Source organism: Podarcis bocagei (assembly GCF_964188305.1).
Source record: "Podarcis bocagei genome assembly, chromosome: 17".
NCBI classification, from domain to species: Eukaryota; Metazoa; Chordata; class Lepidosauria; order Squamata; family Lacertidae; genus Podarcis; species Podarcis bocagei.
Window position 1 is genome coordinate 36,146,622 of NC_138143.1, and position 24,804 is coordinate 36,171,425.

Below are 24,804 nucleotides of genomic sequence, written 5' to 3' on the forward strand. Positions count from 1 at the left end.
AAATTTTACATGTTGCTAGCTGCCTTGAATCACCTAGTACAGGGGTTCCAGACTGTGGTCTGTGGACCACAAGCTTCATTCAGGCAATCCATGGCTTGGCCACTTTCAACATTCCCATTGCTATTTAGCTGTATTGTTATTCCATTTCTTATATTGTATTATCTTGTCTTTCAGTTTGCTTCCTGTGGAATGCAGGCTGCAATACAATAAAATAAGATGCAAGACAGAAAAGCAGCAGTAAGAACCATGACTGAAACCATGCAGCATTTAGCACATTGCAATTACTGCACCAAAGTGCACAAGCATGGGCAGTGTGTATGGAGGTCTTGGCAGTGGCGTAGCGTGGGGCGCAACATCTGGGGGTTAAATCCACGGGTTAGGGGGCGCAAATTACTTGCCTTGCCCCGGGTGCTGACAACCCACGCTACGCCACTGGGTCTTGGGATGCCCAGACGACAAGACCCCTCTCTTGACTTCACTGATGTGGTCCAGAGGAAAGGAGAGCAATACTTCTGGCACCAGCTTGCTGCAGGAGTTGCTGGAAGGAGGTGTACAAGGCAAATCCAATCATCCTAAGGACTCCACTCCAGAAGAAAAAGAAGAGTTTGGATTTGATATCCCGCTTTATCACTACCTGAAGGAGTCTCAAAGTGGCTAACATTCTCCTTTCCCTTCCTCCCCCTCAACAAACACTCTGTGAGGTGAGTGCGGCTGAGAGACTTCAGAGAAGTGTGACTGGCCCAAGGTCACCCAGCAGCTGCATGTGGAGGAGCAGAGACACAAACCTGGTTCCCCAGATTACGAGTCCACCGCTCTTAACCACTACACCACACTGGCTCTCATCAGATTTGTGTAGGGCTGGCTCAGTTTTCTCTTCTCCCCAAAATATCCCACAAGGCAGCAGAGGTTTAGGATCAGAGTTTTCCTTCTCCTAGATGGGTTCCCTTCTCAGGTGGACAAGTCCCATCTGCCCTTCACATCCCTCTACTGTACCTGCAGACACTGTCTTCTTGACCCTTGGACCTACTATTGGTCTTGTCCACTCAACCCACCAGAGCCTTCTTCACATGCAGGAGAAGTCCCTAACTGACTGAGAGTTTGAGACCCATCAGCTTCCCTCACCTGGTTTGGTTGGCCAGCCAGAGCCATTTCCTGGGGTGTGGCTGTATCCTGACAGCTTCCAGGAGCCACAGGTGGGGACCAAAGGTGGACAAACTACTCCAGGAGGAGCATGACATGTCCCATACATAGGAGCCAACTCCTAGGGGCCAAGATCCCTTTGGCCTCCCATAAAATATTTGAGCCCCCCTCCCCCAAGTTGATGGGCATTGCCATTCAAATGTTGTGTGTGTGTGTGTGTGTGTGTGTGTGTGTGTGTCGCATCATGTGGTTGATTATGAAGGGCGGAACTTACCTGCCCACCTGCCCGCCCATATTTTATTCAAGTTGGCACCCCCTGATCCAATAAAATTATTCATTTAATGCAAAAAGGAGGGGTTACTGGAGCTAAGAAAAAAAAGCACTTGCACAAAATGAGTGTTGGGATAGATGATGGGTGAGGTGGGGAGGTGTCTCAAGCAAACACCTCAGCCATATTAGCTCTCAACAACCTACCCCCTTGGGCCACTGCACTGGCTAACAAAAATAAACAGCGCAGTTTCCCTCACCTATCATCGCCACAGGTGCCAACCCCCCGGGGCCCTGGGTGCCTGAACATCCACAAAATTCCCCATGAAGGGGCTGGGCACCCACAAAGTTCCGTGCCAGCCAGGGTCATGCACACATTGCATGGCACCCATGGCCCTGGGCACCCCCGGTCCTGGGGCCAAGATCAGATCAGATCAGAAGAATCAGCCATAGCAGTAAAATAAAACAAGATGTACTGAAGACAGAAGGGACGCGGGTGGCGCTGTGGGTTAAACCACAGAGCCTAGGACTTGCTGATCAGAAGGTTGGCGGTTCGAATCCCTGCGACGGGGTGAGCTGCCGTTGCTTGGTCCCTGCTCCTGCCAACCTAGCAGTTCGAAAGCACGTCAAAAGTGCAAGTAGATAAATAGGTACTGCTATGGTGGGAAGGTAAACGGCGTTTCCGTGCGCTGCTCTGGTTCGCCAGAAGCGGCTTAGTCATGCTGGCCACATGACCCGGAAGCTGTACGCCAGCTCCCTCAGCCAATAAAGCGAGATGAGCGCAGCAACCCCAGAGCTGGCCACGACTGGACTTAATGGTCAGGGGTCCCTTTACCTTTATCTTTACTGAAGACAGAGTTAAAAACTTAACTGTACTAAATACATTTCGGAGGTTTACATCAATAATAATAATAATAATGATAATGATAATTTATTATTTATACCCCGCCCATTTGGCTGGGCTTCCCCAGCCACTCTGGGCGGCTTCCAAAAGAATATTAAATTACTATAATACATCAAACATTAAAAGCTTCCCAAAACAGGGCTGCCTTCAGATGTCTTCTAAAAGCCTGGTAGTTGTTGTTCTCTTTGACATCTGGTGGGAGGGCGTTCCACAGGGCGGGCGCCACTAATCAAATAGTAGATCTTATTCTAATTGCCCCCGCTAAAAACCTTGCAGTTTTTTGCTGTCACCTGACGCCGGGCCAAGCTGGCTGGCACTCCTGCCTATCACAGTACCTCCATGCTGCACCTGTTGAACTGCTTTCTTTCCTGCTGTCAAAAACTACCCAGCTCAGTCCTTCAAGTAAGAAAAGTGGCGTCGCTAAGGGAGTCGGGGGAAAACAAACTCCACTCAACAGAGGAGGACCGCATGTGCGTAAAGTATACCCAAATTTGCCCAAGCAAGCAAGCAAGTCACTCTTTCCGCTCTTACCTTCCCTCGCCCTCCGAGCGGACTTCGGTAGAAGCAGCTGCGCCTGCAAAGGGCCCGATCCGCTTCCTGATCAAACGGCAGCAAATGTTATGGGGCGATGATCGAGCCAGCGAGCAGCGGCTGTTTCCTGGTCGGCTGGGGCGGGGCGGTACCAGGCAGTCCCGGCATGGCAAGCCGCGAAAGGAGCGGAAAGCAAGACAACAATGGATTCCGCCGCTGCGCGCTTGGCGGGGGAAGCGGGGAGGCGCGCCTTGCCGTGTCTTTCTCCAAGAAATATTCCGCGTTCTTGCCCGAGGCGAGGGCGATTTTTCCCCCGGAGAGCTCGAAGGTTTGCGGCTTATTTTGCGACGCTTTAAGCTGGTCCTGATAATAGCTGGCTGTAGGTTTCCTATCCACCCCCAATAAACTAACCCAGTTGCCTGCGCCTATTTTATTTTATTTTTACTTATAGGGAAAGGACACCTTACAGGTTGCAGGATGCGCAACAGCATGCCAGTAACATGTCATGCCCATAGCTGTCAACTTTTCCCTTTTCTTGAGAGGAATCCTATTCGGAATAAGGGAATTTCCCTTTAAAAAAGGGAAACGTTGACAGCTATGGTCGTGCGAGATCAAAAGCTGCGGAAAGCCCATCTCTTTCCCGTACAGCTGCTAGAAGTCGCTGCGCTGGGCAATTTGAATGCACGCATTCGCCTTTTTGCAAGCCCGCGCGCACCGCAGATTTAATGGCTTTGCAGCCTTGATTCCCGCGGTGTCGCCCGGTACCAGCGAATGCCCGCAGATGCCTGATCGGAAATGCTTTGAGGTTTACAGCAAGTTGCACGGGACTGGCGCAAACTCCTGCAAGATAAAGACCCGAGCGCCCTTGAGCGATAAATCATCGCGAGCTAGATTATCGTAAAGCCTTGAACTTGGAAGCTCAGATTCACGCGCCATTTATTTATTATTCTTGCAAGAGCAAAAAAACGAAGGACATGCTCGTTTCTTTCAGCAACTTAGCTAGCACAACCAAAAGCTGCGTCTAATTATCCGTTATTTAATACTGGCAAACTATCCTGTGCTGTTATTGTATAAAGCGTTATTAGCTGAGTTATTGATTTCAGGATTCCACTTTCTTTCTTACGATGCCCTTTAAAAAAACAAAACAAGCCACAGCAAGATCACTCTTAATACCCTAAGCAGTTTCTCTTCAATGAAAAGAACCCACTCCCGGGCACTAAAGGCTGCTGAAAGGGCAAGCAAGTCTCAGACTCTGGCCTGATCCTTAAGGAACCACCACGCTCCCTTTAAATATAATGGCCAGGATGAGATTTCTACCGCGGGCATAGCAGCGCTGCCCTCACTTGCTTCGGCTTCAGAATGCCGCCGAGCATGCGCAGAGCCGCCCTCTTCCGGTTCGGCTTCGCGATCTCCACTGAGCATGCTCGACCCCTCGCTCTGCCCGCACAGTGGCTTGACTATGGCAGGCGCGCTGCGTCTCCGGCGAAGTTGCACGCGGGCAGTTGGGAGCCGCTTGTTGTAAGGTGAGCGCGCGGTGCCGCTTGCACCCCAGGGGTTTAGGGGTGCCCTCTCCTCTCCCACAGCTGAGGAGTCTGGTTTCTGCGAATTATCACCTTACCAGCAGGTGAAGGGCAGAATGACGGGGCCCTTGGTTGCAAAATAGTCCTCCATCTCCCCCCATTTTATTTTATTTTCTTAAACAGAACAATCTTTGGATGTGCTTAAAACTAGCTAGCTCTCCATCGTGGTACAGTGACAGTTCTACTAATGGGTGTTTCAAGACGGGTGTTTACTGTAGGATCTGTACTCCTCGTGCATGCAAGTCTTCAGCCACCGATCTGTTTGTTACAACCATACAGTGTCGGATTTGAAAGGTAAAGGGACCCCTGACCACTAGGTCCAGTCGTGGCCGACTCTGGGGTTGTGGCGCTCATCTTGCTTTATTGGCCGAGGGAGCCGGCGTTCAGCTTCCAGGTCATGTGGCCAGCAGGACTAAGCCGCTTCTGGCTAACCAGAGCAGCGCACGGAAATGCCGTTTACCTTCCCTCAGGAGTGGTCCCTATTTATCTACTTGCACTTGACGTGCTTTCAAACTGCTAGGTGGGCAGGAGCAGGGACCGAGTAATGGGAGCTCACCTCATTGCGGGGATTCGAACCGCCGACCTTCTGATCGGCAAGTCCTAGGCTGTGTGGTTTAACCCACAGAGCCACCCGTGTCCCTGTGTTGGATTTACGTATAAGCAATAAGGGCCCGACTCTCTTGGGGGCCCCCCAAAAAATTAAAGGGGGGGGGGAAACTGGATGTACATTTCCAAAATATAAGATAAAAAACAAATAAAATAAAACCTACATACAGCAACAGTGTTTTGTGTTGTGTAGGCTCCTATAATGTAATGGGCCCCGCCTACTAGCCTGCTCCCTAAAATATCACTATTATATACTACTTCTTAACTGTATTTCACTATTAATATGCTACTTCTTAATTGTATTTCAGTTCAACAATTACTTTGATAAAATACATATTTTGTTATGTGCAAATGGCTTTAGATGCCTATTAGGTCCATAAATAACCATATAGCACATATTCAACACAAAAAACAGCGACAATTTGTTGTTCACAAAGGATAGTTGGCCATATAAAGGGCCCCATTACCTTCAGCAGCTTAGGGCCTCATCAGACCTAAATCTGGCCCTGGTTACAACCATATAAAGCCCCCTGTCTGGAAACACTTCAAATTTTAGTTTCCTGACACTGTTTCAAATATTTGTGTTCAAGAATTAACGTTTTTCAGTTCATGCTTCTCTCTTCTTTTTTATTTAGGTGCAGTCCATTACTTTAAGTTGGTCTTTAGGGCGAGAAGAGCAATTCCTTTTCAGTTGTATGCACTGAAGACAGCATGAGAAATCTAAAATTGCTGAGAACTTGGGAATGCCAGGCAGTCCGGACTGTTGGAACTCCTCAAGGCTTCTGTCTCCGTGCAGACAAGGGGACGTTATTAGTCAGTACAGAGTACGGAATTGTGGAGGTGGATCCTACCACACAAGAGGTGAGATAGCACATGTCAGTTTTGGTTTTTGCATTCTAAGAGCTGCCTGCCTAGCAGCAGCCCATTGCTGACTACTTTTGCCGCTTCTCCTTGGCTTTTCATAGGGTGAAGCCTAATGATGTGAATATTTGGGCATAAAATACTTTCAGTCAGAGGAAGGAATTGAGCCGGTGTATACTTTCAACAATGTATTTTATTCACTACTCCATACAGAGATAATTTCTGGAATTAAAAAAATGTTTGGATAGATTCTTGAGTTAATTTTGCAAGACAGAAAGCATGTGGATAATTTTTATTAAATACTTTATTCAAATTTTGTGTGTGTGTATTTGCAGAAGAGTGTAGATTAACACCAAAACGTTCAAGGTGGCAGTCTTTCCATTTCCTGCTCCCAGGAAATCCTTGCCATGTTGGTGTGTCTGCTGAAGAATCATTTCTGTGCCTCTGCTACAGAACCTCTGCATATTGCAAAGGATTCTGGGATATATTCTAGAACATACTTCCAGGTCTTGCTGGTTGTTGCTGACCAGGCTCCTTAGGTTTTGCTATGTTCATGAACATTCACTAAATTTCCTATTCTATTACAGTGGTGCCTCGCAAGACGAAAATAATCCGTTCCGCGAGACTCTTCGTCTAGCGGTTTTTTCGTCTTGCGAAGCAACCCTATTAGCGGCTTAGCAGATTAGCACTATTAGCGGTTTAGCGGATTAGCGGCTATTAAAGGCTTAGCGGCTTAGCGGCTAAAAGGCTATTAGTGGCTTAGCAGCTTAGAAAAAGGGGGGGAAAGCGGAAAAAAATAGGAACACTCGCAAGACGTTTTCGTCTTGCGAAGCAAGCCCATAGGGAAATTCGTCTTGCGAAGCAGCTCAAAAACGGAAAACCCTTTCGTCTAGCGGGTTTTCCGTCTTGCGAGGCATTCGTCTTGCGGGGCACCACTGTAAAGATCTTCTCAGTAAGGAACCCCTGACCGATTTCCAAAGGACTTCAAGATTCCTAAGAAAACAAGTTTGCAAACCACTGCTTTCTGTGATGATGATGATGATGATGATGATGATGATGTGTAGTGTGCCCATCAACTTCAAGGTGTACAGGATAATATACATTTCATCAAGTACAACAGAATTTAAATTCATCACAGCAATTAATATAAAAATTATTAACCCATGAACACCAGCATCTCAAAACAATCAGTAAAGAGGCACTCTACAATTTCCCAGTGTGTTGGATGCTAAGCCATTGCATAGAATCCTAGTAAAAGGGTAATCAAAATATATTCACATATTTTTGTAGATTATGTGTATGCCAACAAACATGCATTTTTGCTAGGATGATTCCAGCACCAGCAAATAACTGCAGTTTAACACACATGTTGGTTGTGGTCTTCCGCCAAGAGCCAACTTGCATGATCAAATCAACGTGTTTGCATTATAGTGGGTCCTTGTCTCTGTTTTAAAGGTCACAAATGAAGTTTCTTTGCTAGCTGAGGGTTTTCTGCCAGAAGATGGAAGCGGGTTCATTGTGGGCATTGAGGATTTGCCTGATCAGGAATTTGTCTGTGTGGCTACTGCAACTGGAGATGTCATACTGTGCAATCTGAACACCTTTCAGGTATGACAGATAGTTGTTTATTTCCTTGACATCTGATGGGAGAGCATTCCACAGGGAGGGCGCCACTACCGAGAAGGCCCTCTGCTTGGTTCCCTGTAACTTCTCTTCTTGCAGTGAGGGAATCGGCAGAAGGCCCTCGGAGCTGGACCTTAGTGTCTGGGCTGAACGATGGGGGTGGAGACGCTCCTTCAGGTATACTGGGCCGGGGCTGTTTAGGGCTTTAAAGGTCAGCACCAACACTTTGAATTGTGCTTGGAAACGTACTGGTAGCCAATGTTGATCTTTCAGGACCGGTGTTATTTGGTTGTTATATGGTCTCGGTGGCCACTCCCAGTCACCAGTCTAGCTGCCACATCTAGAGTACTTCCACCTCCTTCCCAAAGCTGGGAAAGCACTAACTAGGCTTTGGGAAAGTTAAAAGGAGACGCTAGGATCCTATCAGAGCCCTCACACCACCTTCCCATAGCACAGCGCCTTGTTTACTGACTTTGGGAAGGCAGCATAAGGGTTGTGGAAGCGTCAAATGTTGCTGAAGGCCACAAAAAAGCCCTCAAGGGACATATGTGGCCCTCGGGCCACCTATTGGACTGCTGTGCCCTATGGGAAGCCTCTAAACAGGACCTGAATGCAGTGGTTAAGAGCGGTAGACTTGTAATCTGGTGGACTGTGTTCGCTTCCCCTCTCCTCCACATGCAGCTGCTGGGTGACGTTGGGCTAGTCACATTTCTCTGAAGTCTCTCATCCCCACTCACCTCACAGAGTGTTTGTTGTGGGGGAGAGGAGATTGTTAGCCGCTTTGAGACTCCTTAGGATAGTGATAAAGCAGGATATCAAATCCAAATTCTTCTTCTTCTACTACTTGTGGTTCCCTGCAGCTGACATTCAGAGGCATACTTCCTCTGTAATCGGAGGGAGTACATCACAACCTTGGCTAGTACCCTTTAATGGCTTTGTCCTCCATTTGACACTGTCAAATCCCTTGTGAGGTTGTGTCAGGCTGCTGTTAAAAGGCACAGGAGCAGCAGCGTGAGTTAACTGTCTTCAATCTTTTTGCAGTTGGAGTGTGTCGGGAGTGTGGACAGCGGTCTAACTGTGATGAGCTGGAGTCCTGACCAAGAGCTCGTTCTTCTTGCCACAGGTGTGGAGCAACGTTCCAAAGCCAATCCTTTCAGCCTCGTTCCTTACCTTTTGGTCCATTGAAGATGATATAACGCTGGCCTATTGCAAAACCGTAATAGGCCTTGGGAACTGTGTTCTTTCCGGGTTAGTGTTACAGGTTCACCAGTGCTGGCTGTGAATCCGGTTCTCTTCTTCACGAAACCAACTTCCAGGCTTGGCTTCAGGCCTTGGTTTGACAAGAAAACCTCCTTAGTTAGCATTTAACAGTTGTCAGCATCAGTGCACCTGTAACACTAAATCAGTATGATTTAGGGCAGGGGGAATTACTTCTGATGAGAGTAAGAGGGATGGGGAGCACATACCTGTTTCTGAACCAATCGGCAGACCAAGGTTTTCTTTGAGCCAGCATCAGATCTGCACGAAGTCTCTGTGTCTGTGAGATCCAGAAGCTCCTACTGAAAGTAGTCACTTTTTACGTTTAATGGCAATACAGAAGTAACAACTGTTAAGTTAATATTCTGCTACTGTTTTGTCAGCTGTTCTTCGAGTTTAAATGTCTTTGTCAGGTGCTAACTGAATACAGTGGTACCTCGGGTTACATACGCTTCAGGTTACATACGCTTCAGGTTACAGACTCAGAAATACTACCTCAGGTTAAGAACTTTGCTTCAGGATGAGAACAGAAATTGTGCTCCGGTGGTGCGGCGGCAGCAGGAGGCCCCATTAGCTAAAGTGGTGCTTCAGGTTAAGAACAATTTCAGGTTAAGAACCGACCTCCGGAATGAATTAAGTATGTAACCAGAGGTACCACTGTATTATTTTTTAGAAGACTTTAAAATATTGGGAATCACATGTTTGTTTGTTTATCTAGTTCACTTACAAATCGCTTCATATGAGGCATCCCAAAACGATTTGAAGTTTAATCACATATATAAAACAGTTATGTATATATAAACAGTTAAAACTGCATATATTGAAACATTTAAAAACAAAACTAAAAAACACATACATAAAATCAAGTCAGATCCAATACAGTTATCAACTGGGTTTAAGCTTTTAGAAGGCTTGTTGAAAGACATCATTGTAGCCTAAATCTCTTGTTTTATTTATACAAGTTATGTTGCATTTAATGTGGTAGAATGTCTAGGTAGGCTGCATGAAATGTACCAAATCCAAATAATAAAGAATCACTGGGGCAGAAGCAGTATCGGACAATGTCATGTAAGAGTACATCCGTATTTGGTAAATATCAAGTAAGAAATGGAGAAGCCTATGTAATGCTAATGATATAAGTAAAACAGTGGTCTAGGAAAAGAGAATGTAGTGCTGTCCCAAAAGCCACAGAAGAAGGGTTGGAATTCTGTGGTGTGATTAGTAAGCTATATTAGTTCATCTTGGCAGAATCTTGATTTTAAAGTCCATTGCTGTTCACTATGACACAGGTCAGCAGACTCTCATCCTGATGACGAGGGACTTTGAACCTATTACAGAAAGTCAAATCCACCAAGATGACTTTGGAGAAGGTGAGTTGTTGCTGCAGATATGGGATGCTCAAAAAATTGCACGGCGGCAGTTTTAAAAATTGAACGAAATGCATAGGCAGAACCAAATGAAAACTGAAATTACCGCAGCAGACAACTGGATCCAGCTGCTCATTTTGACTGTTACAAGGTTGGAAGGGACTTGAGAAGACACCTAGTTCAAGCTCCTGTTCAGTGCAGACTCTACAATGCAGGATGCAGGGAACTTCAGGCTTGGGGGCCACATGTGGCCCTTCAGATAACTATTTAGCCTTCAGTAGCCCTGCTCCAGGGACACGGGTGGCGCTGTGGGTTCAACCACAGAGCCTAGGACTTGCCGATCAGAAGGTTGGCGGTTCGAATCCCTACGACGGGGTGAGCTCCCGTTGCTCGGTCCCTGCTTCTGCCAGCCTAGCAGTTCAAAAGCACGCCAGTTCAAGTAGATAAATAGGTACCACTCCAGCGGGAAGGTAAACGGTGTTTCCGTGTGCTGCTCTGGTTCTCCAGAAGTGGCTTAGTCATGCTGGCCACATGACCCGGAAGCTGTACGCCGGCTCCCCCGGGCAAGAAAGTGAGATGAGCGCCGCAAACCCAGAGTCGGTCATGACTGGACCTAATGGTCAGGGGTCCCTTTACCTAGCCCTGCTCCATGTCCTTTTTGTGTGTTTATCTTTGCCTGGCTGGAATGTGTCCCTGAAATGTGACAAACGCTTTTAGCTTATCTGTGGATGGAGAGGTTTAGCCCCCTGTAAGAATAATAGAAAGAGATACCATGTTTATGTCTGAATCAAGACTTCATAAACTCTTAAGGTCTACTGCTGGTCTCCAGCAATGAAGTTGGTATCAGATGGTTGGCATGGTGACTTGTAAAGCTTGCAAACGATTTCGAGAACGAGAATGAAGTCTTGTGGAGCTTGATGGGGTGGGCAATACATTTTTGTCAGATTGTTGAAAGTGTCACATCACAAATGCTGCTAATTTGTTAACTTCTAGGAAAGTTTATTACTGTTGGTTGGGGTAAAAAGGAAACCCAGTTTCATGGATCAGAAGGCAAGAAGGCTGCTCGCACCAAGCCAGCGGTACTGTATTCTTTATAAATATTTATAAATACCTGGTCTGAACAAAGACATTGGATTCTTATCTCATTATACATGACTAAGCCATTTCTCACCTTCTCACCCCTTGCCTTTTCCTGTAAGACCTATTACAGTCGTTAAGAGTCGTCAACAGGCTCATCTCAGCTAACTGCCAATCTCCCATTCCCACCACCCTTCTGAGTAATACCCCTCCCCACCTTCTCACTATATAGAAGGATCTGGCAACTTCTGTTTCAGTGTATCTGAAGAAGTGTGCATGCACACGAAAGCTCGTACCAAGAACTAACTTAGTTGGTCTTTAAGGTGCTACTGGAAGGAATTTTTTTATTTATAAATATTGGTTATGTGTGTACACAAATAAGTATAAAAAGTATACAGTGGCAAAATGATGGGTGTAAGAAAGGCACACACCCCTATTTGAATGAATTGTTCTTCTTGGAATACCTGCATTAAATAGGATCACAGAGCTAGTGTGGTGTAGTGGTTAGAGTGTTGGATTGAGGCGATCCAGTTTGAAATGTCCACTCGTTCGTGAAGGTCCCTAAGCCTATTCACACACTGAATTGAAATATAAGGCCCAGTTTGCACATCCCATAGTTATTTGTTTACTCTGAACGTGAGGATCGCTCTCACATTGCCATGCTCCTAGCATAGGATGGAACGACAAATCACAGTTCCTAAATTAGCGATATGTTCATAGTGGGGATTTTGGTTTGTTTTGTTCCAATAAGCCATGATTTCTTAGCAAAGAATGGTTTCATATCGTATATTGTGGTTTGTTTGGGGTTGAAGCAAACAACAGTTTGTAAAGCCAGAGTTTGTGGTTTGTTTCTGTTATTCGCTATTGTTTACTGTGTCATGTGACCTGCAGCCAATCAGAGCAGGCTCTCGGTTTTTCAGTCTCATCCGTGGGAAAATTAAGCTAGCAAACAAGGTGGGGGTGGGGTGGGGGGGACTAGGAGTAAATGGCACATAGCCACCTGCCTCTTGTGTCTCGGTTAACAGGAAGTGCATCATTTATTTCCCCAGGAAGTGCTGCCTGCTCTGCCATGGGATGACCGTAGACCTCGAATCACCTGGAGAGGAGATGGACAGTACTTTGCAGTGAGTGCTGTTTGCCCAGAGACAGGTTGGTATAAGTTCAAAACAATAAAATGCTTTTTGCTTAAAAAAACACATAACACCTGCTTGAATAAGGGATAAAAAAAATCGTATTTTAAAAAGTAAGAATACTTTATCATCATCACCGTTATTAACATACATTGTTAAGGTATTTCTCATAGCTCTGTTCACACCCTTAATGTCTCCTTGATAGACAGAACTCCAAGAAGACATAGGCAGATGTACTATCTCAGTTCCATATGGTTCCTGTAGAAGTATCGGGCTAACATAAACAGGCCAGAGCCTGATACACAGTTAAGGAAACACAAAAGCTATTCCCACCCCAGGCACTGAGATAATCCTTGAGTGCATCATTTTTATTTTCTCTCATGGCTGCAGCGTTGCAGTTGGGATACTGGGTAGATACCGTATTTTGCGCTCCATAGGACGCTCCGGCCCATAGGACGCACCTAGTTTTTTTGGGAAATAAAGGGGGAAAAAATTATTTCCCCCCCAGGTGCGGGGCTGGAAGAACCAGGTCGGGGAACAGTGGGAAGGCACAGTCTGCCTCCCCGCTGTCCCCCGAGCTTGTGGGGCTGGCGATGGGGAGAAGTGCGCTGATCCCGGGACTGCAGGCAGCTCTGCGCCGCCATCCCGAGCGGGGTGGGACTTAGCACCCTGCTCCCAATGGCCGCGCAGAGCTGTGCTGAGCCGGGGACTGCAGGCAGCTCTGCGCAACCCTCGGAGCCGGTATCCCGAGGGTTGCGCAGAGCTTCCTGAAGCCTGGAGAGCGAGAGGGGTCGGTGCGCACCGACCCCTCTCGCTCTCCAGGCTTCAGCGAAAGCCTGCATTCGCCCCATAGGACGCACACAGATTTCCCCTTCATTTTTGGAGGGGAAAAAGTGCGTCCTATAGGGCGAAAAATACGGTAAATGCCCATAAATACAGACAACATGGGTGCAGGGGACATATATGTATATTGCATGCAAACACACCTATGGTGTCCCTGCGCATGGGTTCACACATAATGTGTACGGTCATAATGATAGGCGTTGCACCAGTTTCCTTAAAAAGAGGAAAGTCTCCATCAGACAGACTGTGAGCAATGAATGCACAGCTGCTCAAGATTCTAATATTAACCTGTGTTTTCTGATAAGGCTGCCTGGAAGACTTGATGGGTGAAACATAGTCTGCAGATCCTGAAGCTTGGAAAACAATTCTAATGAGTCTACTGTGCGCATGTTTCTCTCCCCCCCCAAAAAATGCAGGAGCTCGGAAAGTCAGGGTGTGGAGCAGAGAGCTTGTTCTGCAGACTACAAGTGAGCCCGTCCCAGGATTAGAACAAGCACTGGCGTGGAAGTGAGTAGGGAAGAGTTGTGTTTTGTGGTGCGCAATGAGTTTGCCTTGTGTTCACATATGCCCATTGAAACTTCACCAGCCATGGATTTTAAAGGTGGTGACTTCACTGTTGAAACCCACTTAGGCCCCACCTGCACTATACACTTAAAGCAGTACAGTGGTACCTCGCAAGACGAATGCCTCGCAAGATGGAAAACGCGCAAGACGAAAGAGTTTTCTGTTTTTTGAGTCGTTCCGCAAGACGAATTTCCCTATGGGCTTGCTTCGCAAGACGAAACGTCTTGCGAGTTCTTGCGAGTTTGTTTCCTTTTTCTTAAAGCCGCTAAGCCGTTAATAGCCGCTAAGCCGCTAATAGCCGCTAAGCCGCTAATAGCCGCTAAGCTGCTAATAGCCGTGCTTCGCAAGACGAAAAAAACCGCAAGACGAAGAGACTCGCGGAACGGATTAATTTCGTCTTGCGAGGCACCACTGTATCATACCACTTTAACAGTCGTGGCTCCCCCCAAAGGATCCTGGGAAATGTAGTTTGTGAAGTTGAATTTAGCAGCGGTGCCATTAATTAAAGCAGGCTTCCTCAAACTCGGCCCTCCAGATGTTTTCAGACTACAGTTCCCATCATCCCTGACCACTGGTCCTGCTAGCTAAGGATCATGGGAGTTGTAGGCCAAAAACTGCTGGAGGGCCGAGTCTGAGGAAGCCTGAATTAAAGGCTGGAAGAGATAGAGGGAAATGGGGAAAGAAGTGAGAATTTCAGTGGTCGGTGGACCGGTTTTGTTTGCAGGGCATTGAGGAGCAATGAAGGGGTAGGCCTTGCATATAAATTTATCAGAGGCCAAGGTTTTAGAGCTAGTGCTCAGGATTCACTGTTGTTGAGTTCCCAGATCTATGAGAAATGGTAGCCCTTTTCTCTGACTCTAGCAATGTCAGTTTGTATGTATATATTTGTAGCATTGGCTTTCACCCTCCCCCCTGGAAAAGTTCCTGCAGATGCTTGTAGATGGGGGCCATTCTGGAGGGCAAAGCTTGGTTCTCAGTGGCGACCATTTTGTTCTGAGGGGTTGTACTCTAGAACACACAGGAGGAACCTCCACCTTCAGAAGCTCTCTATAATATATATAGGGTCTCCCTTCTCCACTTTCCACCTTTCCTTATGACAGATGTTTCACTACTTAATCTTTTTTTAAAAAAATAAAAATGCATGTTTGAGGAATTGTCCGAAATGTTGTCCTAACTGACACTTTCGTTTTATTTGTCGAGGCCCTCTGGAAGCTTAATTGCATCCACACAAGATAAAGCCAACAAACATGACGTTGTGTTCTTTGAAAAAAATGGACTTCTTCATGGTGAATTCACACTTCCCTTCCAGAAAGGCCAAGTCAAGGTAAGATAATAATAATAATAATTTATTATTTGTACCCCGCCCATCTGGCTGGGTTTCCCCAGCCACTCTGGGCGGCTTCCACAGAAACCAAAAAACACTAAAATATCATACATTAAAAGCTTCCCTGAATAGGGCCGCCTTAAGATGTCTTCTGAATGTCAGGTAGATGACCCTCTTTCTGAAGGGTTTGTAAACTGAATACAGTGGTACCTCGGTTTTCGAACGCCTCCATAGTCGGACATTTCGGAATTCGAATGCCGAAAACCCGGAAGTAAATGCCTCAGTTTTCGAACGCGCCCCAGAAGTCAAACAGGAAACACAGCTTCTGTTTTGAGTTTTCTGTATTGAGGCTTCTGCTTTCAGTTTTCGGTTTTTGAATGTTTCAGAATTCGAACGGACTTCTGGAATGGGTGACGTTCGAAAACTGAGGTACCACTGTAGTAGTCAGCTAACTGAATCTGAAGAATTCTTGCCCTTCCCTTGTTTGGAGGGTTTTAGAATTCTTTAGAAATCATCGTTTTAAATTGTGAAGGAGATGTTACTCGACCGAAGGAAAATAAATTCTGTTGGAAATGGCTCTGGCTTCATACGACACCCCAATCCATGTTGCTTTAGGTAAATGAGCTACTCTGGAATTTGGACTCCATGATATTGGCAGTATGGTTGGAAGAACTGAAAACGGAAGATACAACTCAACCAAAGACATATGGTAAGTGTGGGAATGTTCAGGGAGGCAGGAGAGGTTATATTGTTTAACAATATCCTTTCCAACTTGCATTAACAAGTTCTATAATTTAGCAAAGTGACATTCCCATTTTAAAACTTACACAGCGGATAGGTTTACCAGGCTTGTTTAAGCCTCTAAAATAAGTTTCCTGGTAATTCCCCTTTTATTCCCTCCTAAAAAGAAATAGACACAGCACTGTCTTGTATAAAAAGTATAAAATAGTTTACTCACACATTCTGTTCACAAATGGATCCCAGAAGGCAGACTTAAGTTACAAAATATATACAGTGGTGCCCCGCAAGACGAATGCCTCGCAAGACGGAAAACTCGCTAGACGAAAGAGTTTTCCGTTTTGGAGGTGCTTCGCAAAACGAATCTCCTATGGACTTGCTTTGCAAGACGAAAATGTCTTGCGAGTTCCTGCGGGTTTTTTTCCTCCCCCCCTTTTTCTAAGCCGCTAAGCCGCTTATCAGCTGATCCGATAAGCCACTAAAAGCCGCTAATAGCGCTAATAGCGCTAATCTGCTAATCCGTCAATGGGCTTGCTTCGCAAGACGAAAAAACCGCTAGACGAAGAGAATCACAGAACGGATTCTTTTCGTCTTGCGAGGCACCACTGTACACTTGGAATCTATCCCATAAGGAGATAGTTCCTTTGTCCTCTCTTGGAAGCCAAGACAGCATCTCAGGCTGACGTTTCTTCGGCGAAAGCAAAATGGAGACGAGAGAGATGTGGTGGCCAGTCCTGTGCTTTTGTTACCTGCACAGGTAAGGTCACGCCTCCCTCTGGTCACATGTAGAGGAAGTTTGTCCCAGCCCAGGAGGAAACAGGAAGTTTATCTACTGGCTGAACAAACATCCCTCTCTAGGAATGTTGTATTTTGTCTGCTCTGTGTTTCACACCCCACAGTAAAAACATAGCGTCACCATCTGACTCTTGGTGTACCAGAACTTCTCAGACTGGCTCACAGTCAGGTGTGGCCTCCATCAAGTACCCTGGTGCATGGCTGTCTGCTCGCTTTGTATGCTTCCAGTCGTGTGGAGGATTAAACTGCAGAAACGTGCATGCACCAACATGTGTTCTGGCTCCCATTGAGGAGATACGTTTTAAACTCTCAGGACACACACAGAGAAAGAGAGAAGGCACTAGAGAGACTTTCCGTGCAACCCAAATCATATAGAGTAGAGGTCAGTAAATGGAGGCACCTAGGCCAACCCTGCCCCCCCCCATGGGTGCTGGCCTCCCGCTTGCCAACCTCCAGGCGAAAGAGATGTGGAGAAAGTGCAAAAGACAGAACTACCTAAATTACAGTGGTGCCTCGCAAGACGAAATTAATTCGTTCCGCAAGTTTTTTCTTCTTGCGAGTTTTTCGTCTTGCGAAGCACGGTTTCCCATAGGAATGCATTGAAAAACAATCAATGCGTTCCTATGGAAACCATCCGGGGACAGAGGGGAAGCGCCGCTCTGTCCCCTCTTTTGAAGCAAGGGGCGGAGAGGAGAAGATCGCTTCTCCCCCTTGCCGCCCCTTGGTTCAAAAGGGGTCCGGGGACAGCGGGGAAGACGCGCTGCGCTTCCCGCTATCCCCGGAGCTTGCGGGGCAAGCTTCATTTTGCGAAGCAAGCCCATAGGGAAATTTGTCTTGCGAAGCAACTCGAAAACGAAAAAACCTTTCGTTTTGCTAGTTTTTCGTCTCGCGAGGCATTCGTCTTGCGGGGCACCACTGTATATAGAATTTTATTGATGTATGCTACTACAGCAGCAAGGGGACGCAGGTGGCCCTGTGGGTTAAACCACAGAGCCTAGGACTTGCCGATCAGAAGGTCGGCAGTTCGAATCCCCATGATGGGGTGAGCTCCCATTGCTCAGTTCCAGCTCCTGCCAACCTAGCAGTTCGAAAGCACGTCCAAGTGCAATTAGATAAATAGGTACCGCTCTGGGGGGAAGGTAAACGGCGTTTCCGTGCGCTGCTCTGGTTCGCCAGAAGCAGCTTAGTCATGCTGGCCACATGACCCGGAAGCTGTACACCGTCTCCCTTGGTCAATAAAACGAGATGAGCACCGCAACCCCAGAGTCGGTCACGACTGGACCTAATAGTCAGGGGTCCCTTTACCTTTACCTTTTACAGCAGAAAGAATGTTACTTGCCCAGAAGTGGAAAGAAGCAGAAGTCTCAGTGAAGGAAGATGCATACAAAATGCATAAAAAAACTTACGGAATATGCAGAAATGGTGAAACTTACCGGAAGAATAAGAAATCAAGATAACAAACGTTTTATAAAAGAATGGAAATGGTTTATTGAATGTTTACAGATAAACTGTAAACAGATGAAAACATTAGCAGGGTTATTGTAATAACTGCATTTTTATAAGAGTATATATTTACAGTAGATAATTAAATGAGCAAGTTAAATGTATGTGGATATGCAGAAGATGTTGAAAAATAAATTTAAGGAACCGCAGAAAGAGGGGGAAAGGAAGTCAACATTTAAAATGTTAAATTGCTTGTAAAACTAATGAAATGTGTAAATTTGCAAAGTATAAATAAATTTTAAAAAGAGATGCAGAGAAAGAGGCATCTGTGGCAAAAGAACATGGTGACTACCACCACTTGGGAAACGTTCATTTTCAAACTAAGCTGAATGCTACACAACTGGGCAGAGAAGGGATTCTAATACCTCAAAGGCCAGAGAGATTCAGAGTTTTTGGGGGGGATGTCTGTTCTGCTACAAGTTGGGGGGTGTCTAATGTGCAGTCCCGCGTTTTGTGTGTTCTGTGTGCAGTTCAGCTTTGGACAACGGGCAACTACCACTGGTACCTGAAGCAAAGCCTGCATTTTGATAGCTCAGAAGGCAGCCAGCCCATTGTGTCCCTGGCATGGGACCAAGAGATGCCGTACAGACTCCACATCCTCTGCCAGCAGTGGCTTTACCTCTGCTATGACTGGCAGTGGAGTACGGACCGCAGCAGTGGCGAAGGGGCAAGCGACTTGGCTAGCGTGGCAGTCATTGATGGAGGTACATTTCTACTGAGCGAAGTGGTTGTGGGTTTTCTTAAAGTGGACTGCGCCTGTTGAGAAGTCCACGCAAAAAGAATTAGGCCGCACTTTTGCAAACTCTAAATCTGAATTTATTCCCTTATCTCCCCCACTCCACCCAGCATTTCACAAGATGGAGAAGTTGCTCTGTCAGGTTTACAGTAGGCCCTGTGCAGGGCTCCTCCCCATAGCTAGTAGAAGCAGAACAAATGGTGCAAAATAGGCAAATACATAGAAATTCGCTTAATTTTGCATAATACAAACAGGTCATGAAATTTAGTTTTTTCTTGATGCAGAACAATTATTTTAACTGCCAAGTATACACAGCCCTGATTAAGGGCTTGTTAACATGAGGGAAAAGCCATTTTGAAGGAAGCTAGAAATCCTGCAAAGAAACTCAGTCGAAACTGACAAAACATCTATAAAGATAGTAAAAAGACAATTCTCTCCCTCATCTCCTGTGCATGATGAGTGTACACCTTAATATTTATAAAGAACTTTCTATGTGTTCAAAGCCCTTCACATGTCATAGAGTGTTTCAGTAATCTTTACAACAATCCTGTAAGGAAGTTCAGTATTGTTATTGACCTGCCCTGTACGGTAGCTTGGTATTATGATCAGCAGATGGGGCTGAAGCTGTAGGAATATAATGTCTTATTCAAATCCACCTGGTGAGTTCAGATTAGAGGCAGGATTCGAACCTGTGACCTGCCTGTTCATACTCTTAGCTCATGTGATTGCTCTATACTTAACTTTCGGCCGCTGGGAAAAGTGATCAGACTCCACTAAGAAGCATTAGATTTTAATATGAAAAAAATCTGTGATGATGTCTGTATGTTTAGTCTGGCCTTTGCCGCTATGCATTGATGCCCATTAAAGCGATTTCCCCCTCTCCTCTTTCTCTTTGAAGACAAGGTGCTCTTGACATCCTTCCGTCACGCTGTGGCCCCTCCACCTCTTTGTACCTATCAGCTCCAGCTCCCCTGTGCTGTCAATCAAGTTGCCTTCCTTATGGAACCTTTTAGAAGTGGGGATCTTGCTGTCCTGGATGCTAGCAACAGGATTTCCATTTATAGAGCGAGTAGGTACACCCGTGCCTTCGCCAAAAACATGGCTTCAACTCCTTGCATTATAAAAGGGCGGGTGGGGATGGTGGCTTTCAATCTGCTTTTAATTTAAAACAGAACAGAGGAAACTTCCCAGGCTGATGCTGAAGTAAGTCCATCGCCTATTCTCTTTGTTGCCCTTTGACAGATGGCCAGACAGACACAGATGCCACAGTTAAAACTGGTGCAGTTGGTGGAAGTAGATGCAAAGTTGCAGTCCCTCGGCTGGAAAAGTCATACAGGTACCGGGACTTAAACTTGGTGCAGAATATTTGTTACTGAGGAATGTGAAACCAATACATATAACCACAGTTGTGCCTTGGTTTTCGAACAAAATGTGTTCCGGAAGTCCGTTCGACTTCCACAACGTTCAGAAACCAACGTGCGGCTTCCAAGACATAGTTCGCAAACCAGAACAACTACTTCTGGGTTTGCGGTGTTCGAGTTCCAAGTTGTTTGTGAACTAAGCTGTTTGAAAACCAAGGTACGTCTGTACTGGGTACTGGCTGGGTGAGCTCTGGTGACCAGGGTAACTCTTCCCTTGACTTTCTGTATTGTTTCCATAGGCATCCGTTAGAGCAGTGTTTCCCAACCGGTGTTCCGCGGCACACTAGTGTGCCGCGAGACGTTGCCTGGTGTGCCGTGGGAGGGAGGCAGGCGAGAGGCGCGGCGAGAGGCGGGGCGGCGGCGGCGAGGAGAGGCCGCCCAGCGCGGGGCTCTCGCCGTCTGCCTGCCTGGCTGCCTGCATGGCGCTGACGTCACGGGGCTGTAACGTGCCCCACATAGGCACACGCGGGGCGGCGAGCGAGCTCCCTCCCACATCCCATCGCCGCTTGCTTCGGCCGGCCTACTGGGCTGTCGCAGGCGGAAGGCCTGCGCATGCGCGAGGTTTTCGCGCCTTCGGGATTCCCTTCACGCCTTCCTCCTCCCGGGTCATTGAGAGCGCGGGAAGCGGCAGCGCAAGACCGGCGTTGAGCCTGGTAGGTATTGCGCTTGCCAAGGCAGTCATTTGGGAAATGAAAACTTGCAAAGCAAGCAACCAGTTCAATCTGAAGTACGTGTATGCTTAATATCCTGTATCTGAAACCTGTTCTGCCCCCTCCCCCACACTTGGTGCCATTTTCATCTACACATGCAGCAGAGTAAGTTGACCCAGAATAGTACCAATTCAGATGGCAGATGGGAGAATGACAGTGCTGAATGCTTTCCCATGTAGAACAGTCCCTGCAAATAAAAACCTAGCATATTTGGAAGAGGGATGCTAGCCTAACCATTACCTTCTATGCTGTTACTATTTTTTTATTTCTTTTTACATAAGTAAAAAGTGACCTTTCCCCATCTGGCATGGTGGTGTGCCTCGAGATTTTTTTCATGAAACAAGTGTGCCTTTGCCCAAAAAAGGTTGGGAAACACTGCGTTAGAGTAAGACAGGGAGGTTGTATTCACCTCTTCCCAATGTCTCATTCCACATACAGTTATTCCTCAAGCTCTTTGCTTTTATTTTTTTGGCTAACTCACTGGTTCTTCACATTATGAGCCAGTTTGACCATAACAACCCCAGCTTCATAAATCACAAGCATTAGGAGAGCATTCTTCTCTTCCCTTTGTTTTAGTACTTCGAACCTGGCCAAACAAGCTATAGTTTCCTTTTAAGGTATGAGACAGAAAAACTATAGCTTCATGTCTGTCTACTATCCAGGATCGCAAACCAGTTGAAACAACCTAGGCGTGCACTTGAATACTCTAACGTGTAAAAAAGTGGCCCTCAAACCTGATTCCCACCAGCAGATCAGCACTTGATTTCTCAGCAAACAATTAGTTGCCCGCTTGGTGGCTGGTAAAGTAAACATGTAAACTGATTCAGTTTTAAAGCACGGTAAATGAAGTGAGGAGATGGAGCTGTTTGCAGGGACACAGGTGGTGCTGTGCGTTAAACCACTGAGCCTAGGACTTGTCGATCAGAAGGTCGGCGGTTCGAATCCCTGCGACGGGGTGAGCTCCCGTTGCTCGGTCCCTGCTCCTGCCAACCTAGCAGTTCGACAGCACAAAGTGCAAGTAGATAAATAGGTACCGCTCCAGTGGGAAGGTAAACGGCGTTTCCGTGCGCTGCTCTGGTTCGCCAGAAGCGGCTTAGTCATGCTGACCACATGACCCGGAAGCTGTACGCCGGCTCCCTCGGCCAATAAAGCGAGATGAGCGCCGCAACCCCAGAGTCGGTCACGACTGGACCTAATGGTCAGGGGTCCCTTTACCTTTTAAATGAAGTGAGGAGATGGAGCTGTTTTGATGATGTGATGGAACATATACACGTGAATCAGCCCTTAGCTCTCCAAAGCTAACTTGGGATGCACATACACAATAAAAGTGTTTGCAGAATCCGTAGATAACCCTTTTCCTCTGCTTGCCTTCTGACTTGCCAGAACTGGTTACCTCGGGCTAATAGACGATTCCTCCAAATAATACTGAGATTTATATTGTCCATTCTCTATGCCATGTCACTTGGGTGTATTTTAGAAAGGGTTTGAATTGTGCAGAGGTGGGGATGGTTAACGCTACTAATTAATAAAGTACACAAACAATTTCTTCTCCATCTTCTTTTTGGAAACTGTCACAGATTTGACCTTGGCGACGACAGAGATGGGAAAAATCCACTGTGGCTTCGCCTTGTCACCTGGTTGCAAGATGACCTGATCCTGGCTGCTGGCCAGGGGTACCTCCCAGCTCACACCTCCATTCACCATCTGAGTCTGTCCTTGTCGGCAGAGGAGGGAAGCATTGATATCTGGTATTGAACAGGGTATTATGTGTGCTGTGTTAATTTCAGAAATTCCTTTGTGTGGTTCTGGAATGCTAAGGCAAGGCTTCCTCCTTTGTGCCCTTTTGGATCTGACTGGCTGGTTCAGCTATTGCAGAGGCTTTGGCTGTTTAAACCCCAATAACTGTGGAAAGCCAATCCTTGTGTATTTTCTTGTTCTCCCAGTGTTCTGATGCCTAGAAAGAGCAGTACAACCAGTTAATATGCATTGTTAGTGGGTGTTAGGAAACCCTGGGAGTAAGAGACCTTGTGAGATTGTTCGTTGTCTTTGCTGCCTTTCTTGACCATGGTATATATTTCTTGGAATATATATACAGTGGTACCTCAGGTTACATACGCTTCAGGTTACATACTCTGCTAACCCAGAAATATTACCTCGGGTTAAGAACTTTGCTTCAGGATGAGAACAGAAATCGTGCTCCAGCGGCACGGCGGCAGCAGGAGGCCCCATTAGCTAAAGTGGTGCTTCAGGTTAAGAACAGTTTCAAGTTAAGAACGGACCTCCAGAACAAATTAAGTATCTAGAGGTACCACTGTGTGTGTTCCGGAGCCCCGTTCGCATCTAGAGGTAAACGTAACTAGCGACGGCACATCTGCACGCATGCGCGTGACGTCAGTTTGAGCGTCTGCGCATGCGCAAGCGGCGAAACCTGGAAGTAATGCGCTCCCTTACTTCCGGGTTGCCGTGGAGCGCAACTCGAACGCGCTCAACTTGAAGCGTATTTAACCCGAGGTATGACTGTGTATATATATACCGTATTTTTCGCCCTATAGGACACACTTTTTCCCCTCCAAAAATGAAGGGGAAATGTGTGTGCGTCCTATGGGGCGAATGCAGACTTTCCTTGAAGCCTGGAGAGCGAGAGGGGTCGGTGCGCACCGACCCCTCTCGCTCTCCAGGCTTCAGGAAGCTATCCGCAAGCCTTGCAAGCCCGGCAGGAGGTCCCACCGGCTCACAAAGCTTGCGGGCAGCAGCCTGCAGCCCACAAGCTCGAGGGATAGTGGGGAGGCGGAGCACCGCCACCCCGCTATTCCCCGACCTGATCTGGAGGCTGGCGGGGGGAGAAGCAAGCTTGCTTCTCCCCATCGCCAGCCCCATAAGCTCGGGGGACAGCGGGGCAAGCCGCTGCCCCACAGAGGCTTGGGAGGCTGTCCCTGAAGGCAGAAGAGGGAGACGGAGCGCTCCGTCTCCCTCTTCTAGCTTGGGGATGGCTGCGCAAACCTGGGGGGGGGGAAGAAATCCCCCCCCTTGATTTCTCCCCCAAAAAGCTAGGTGCGTCCTATGGGCCGGTGCGTCCTATAGGGTGAAAAATGCGATATATATATCTGTCAAATAGGCTAGACAGAAAAATTGTCACTTACCCAAGGCCACCGTTTGTGGTTTGTGGCTAAACCAGGGTCCTCCTAATCCAACATCACTTATCCACTGTGCCACACCAGCTCCACAAACATCTACACTGAAGCCTTGACGCATCTGATGCATGTTAGCCATCTATGTTAAAATGGCGCTGAAGGCTAGAGACTGGGATGGTCATAAGAGTTTTGGAGGCTTTGCTAGTTAAATGATAGAAATCCCCCTTGAAATCTGGTTAAATAGTATTTGGAATGTGGCCCTGTCAGAATGCCTTGCTCGCCCCTGGACCAGTGACTGTAGTTATATGTTGTTCTTGTATTTACATGAAAACCAGTGAAAATTATTGGGGAGGGTGGGAATTATTGCTTTGTTAGGGATCACTTTGAAGGAACAGTTCAGAGTGTGTTTTGGGTTTCTGAAACCTCCATTCCTCTTCTAGTCCCTTAGTCATTTATGCAAAAATGACTGGTCTCAGGTTGAGCATAGCACAGTCAGCTTTCTCCCTTTTGTGCACCTTTCGTAGCTCACCTGTGACTGTGGATGGCGATGTCATCAGCCTGTGTTGCAACCCAAAAACCAAAGCTGTGGCTCTGCAACTTTCTGATGGAAAAATAATGAAGTACCTCTGGGGTATGTATGGTCACTGTTATTCTCTTATCCGGTTGGCTGGTCTTGGAAGTCTTGACATGGGAAGG

General features: G+C 46.8%; 2 protein-coding genes across 2 annotated transcripts in view; one reads left to right on the top strand and one right to left on the bottom strand.

Annotated features, from left to right (window-relative positions):
- The window catches only part of TBC1D2 (TBC1 domain family member 2), a 36,055-nt gene extending 32,973 nt beyond the window's left edge, over window positions 1–3,082 (bottom strand). Inside the window, exon 1 of the mRNA XM_081176268.1 lies at window positions 2,843–3,082. The gene's annotated coding sequence lies outside the window, so the exon portion shown is untranslated. The remainder of the gene's footprint in view (window positions 1–2,842) is intronic.
- Window positions 3,083–4,272: 1,190 nt separating this feature from the next.
- Window positions 4,273–24,804, top strand: part of ELP1 (elongator acetyltransferase complex subunit 1) — a 58,164-nt gene continuing 37,632 nt past the window's right edge. Inside the window, exons 1-15 of the mRNA XM_081176167.1 lie at window positions 4,273–4,365; window positions 5,664–5,889; window positions 7,345–7,497; window positions 8,554–8,635; window positions 10,059–10,139; window positions 11,130–11,215; window positions 12,263–12,362; window positions 13,603–13,693; window positions 14,951–15,074; window positions 15,690–15,783; window positions 18,581–18,814; window positions 19,745–19,915; window positions 20,089–20,182; window positions 22,555–22,725; window positions 24,633–24,739. Coding sequence (XP_081032293.1) covers window positions 5,740–5,889; window positions 7,345–7,497; window positions 8,554–8,635; window positions 10,059–10,139; window positions 11,130–11,215; window positions 12,263–12,362; window positions 13,603–13,693; window positions 14,951–15,074; window positions 15,690–15,783; window positions 18,581–18,814; window positions 19,745–19,915; window positions 20,089–20,182; window positions 22,555–22,725; window positions 24,633–24,739 — 1,738 coding nt within the window. The 5' untranslated portion in view covers window positions 4,273–4,365; window positions 5,664–5,739. The remainder of the gene's footprint in view (window positions 4,366–5,663; window positions 5,890–7,344; window positions 7,498–8,553; window positions 8,636–10,058; window positions 10,140–11,129; window positions 11,216–12,262; window positions 12,363–13,602; window positions 13,694–14,950; window positions 15,075–15,689; window positions 15,784–18,580; window positions 18,815–19,744; window positions 19,916–20,088; window positions 20,183–22,554; window positions 22,726–24,632; window positions 24,740–24,804) is intronic.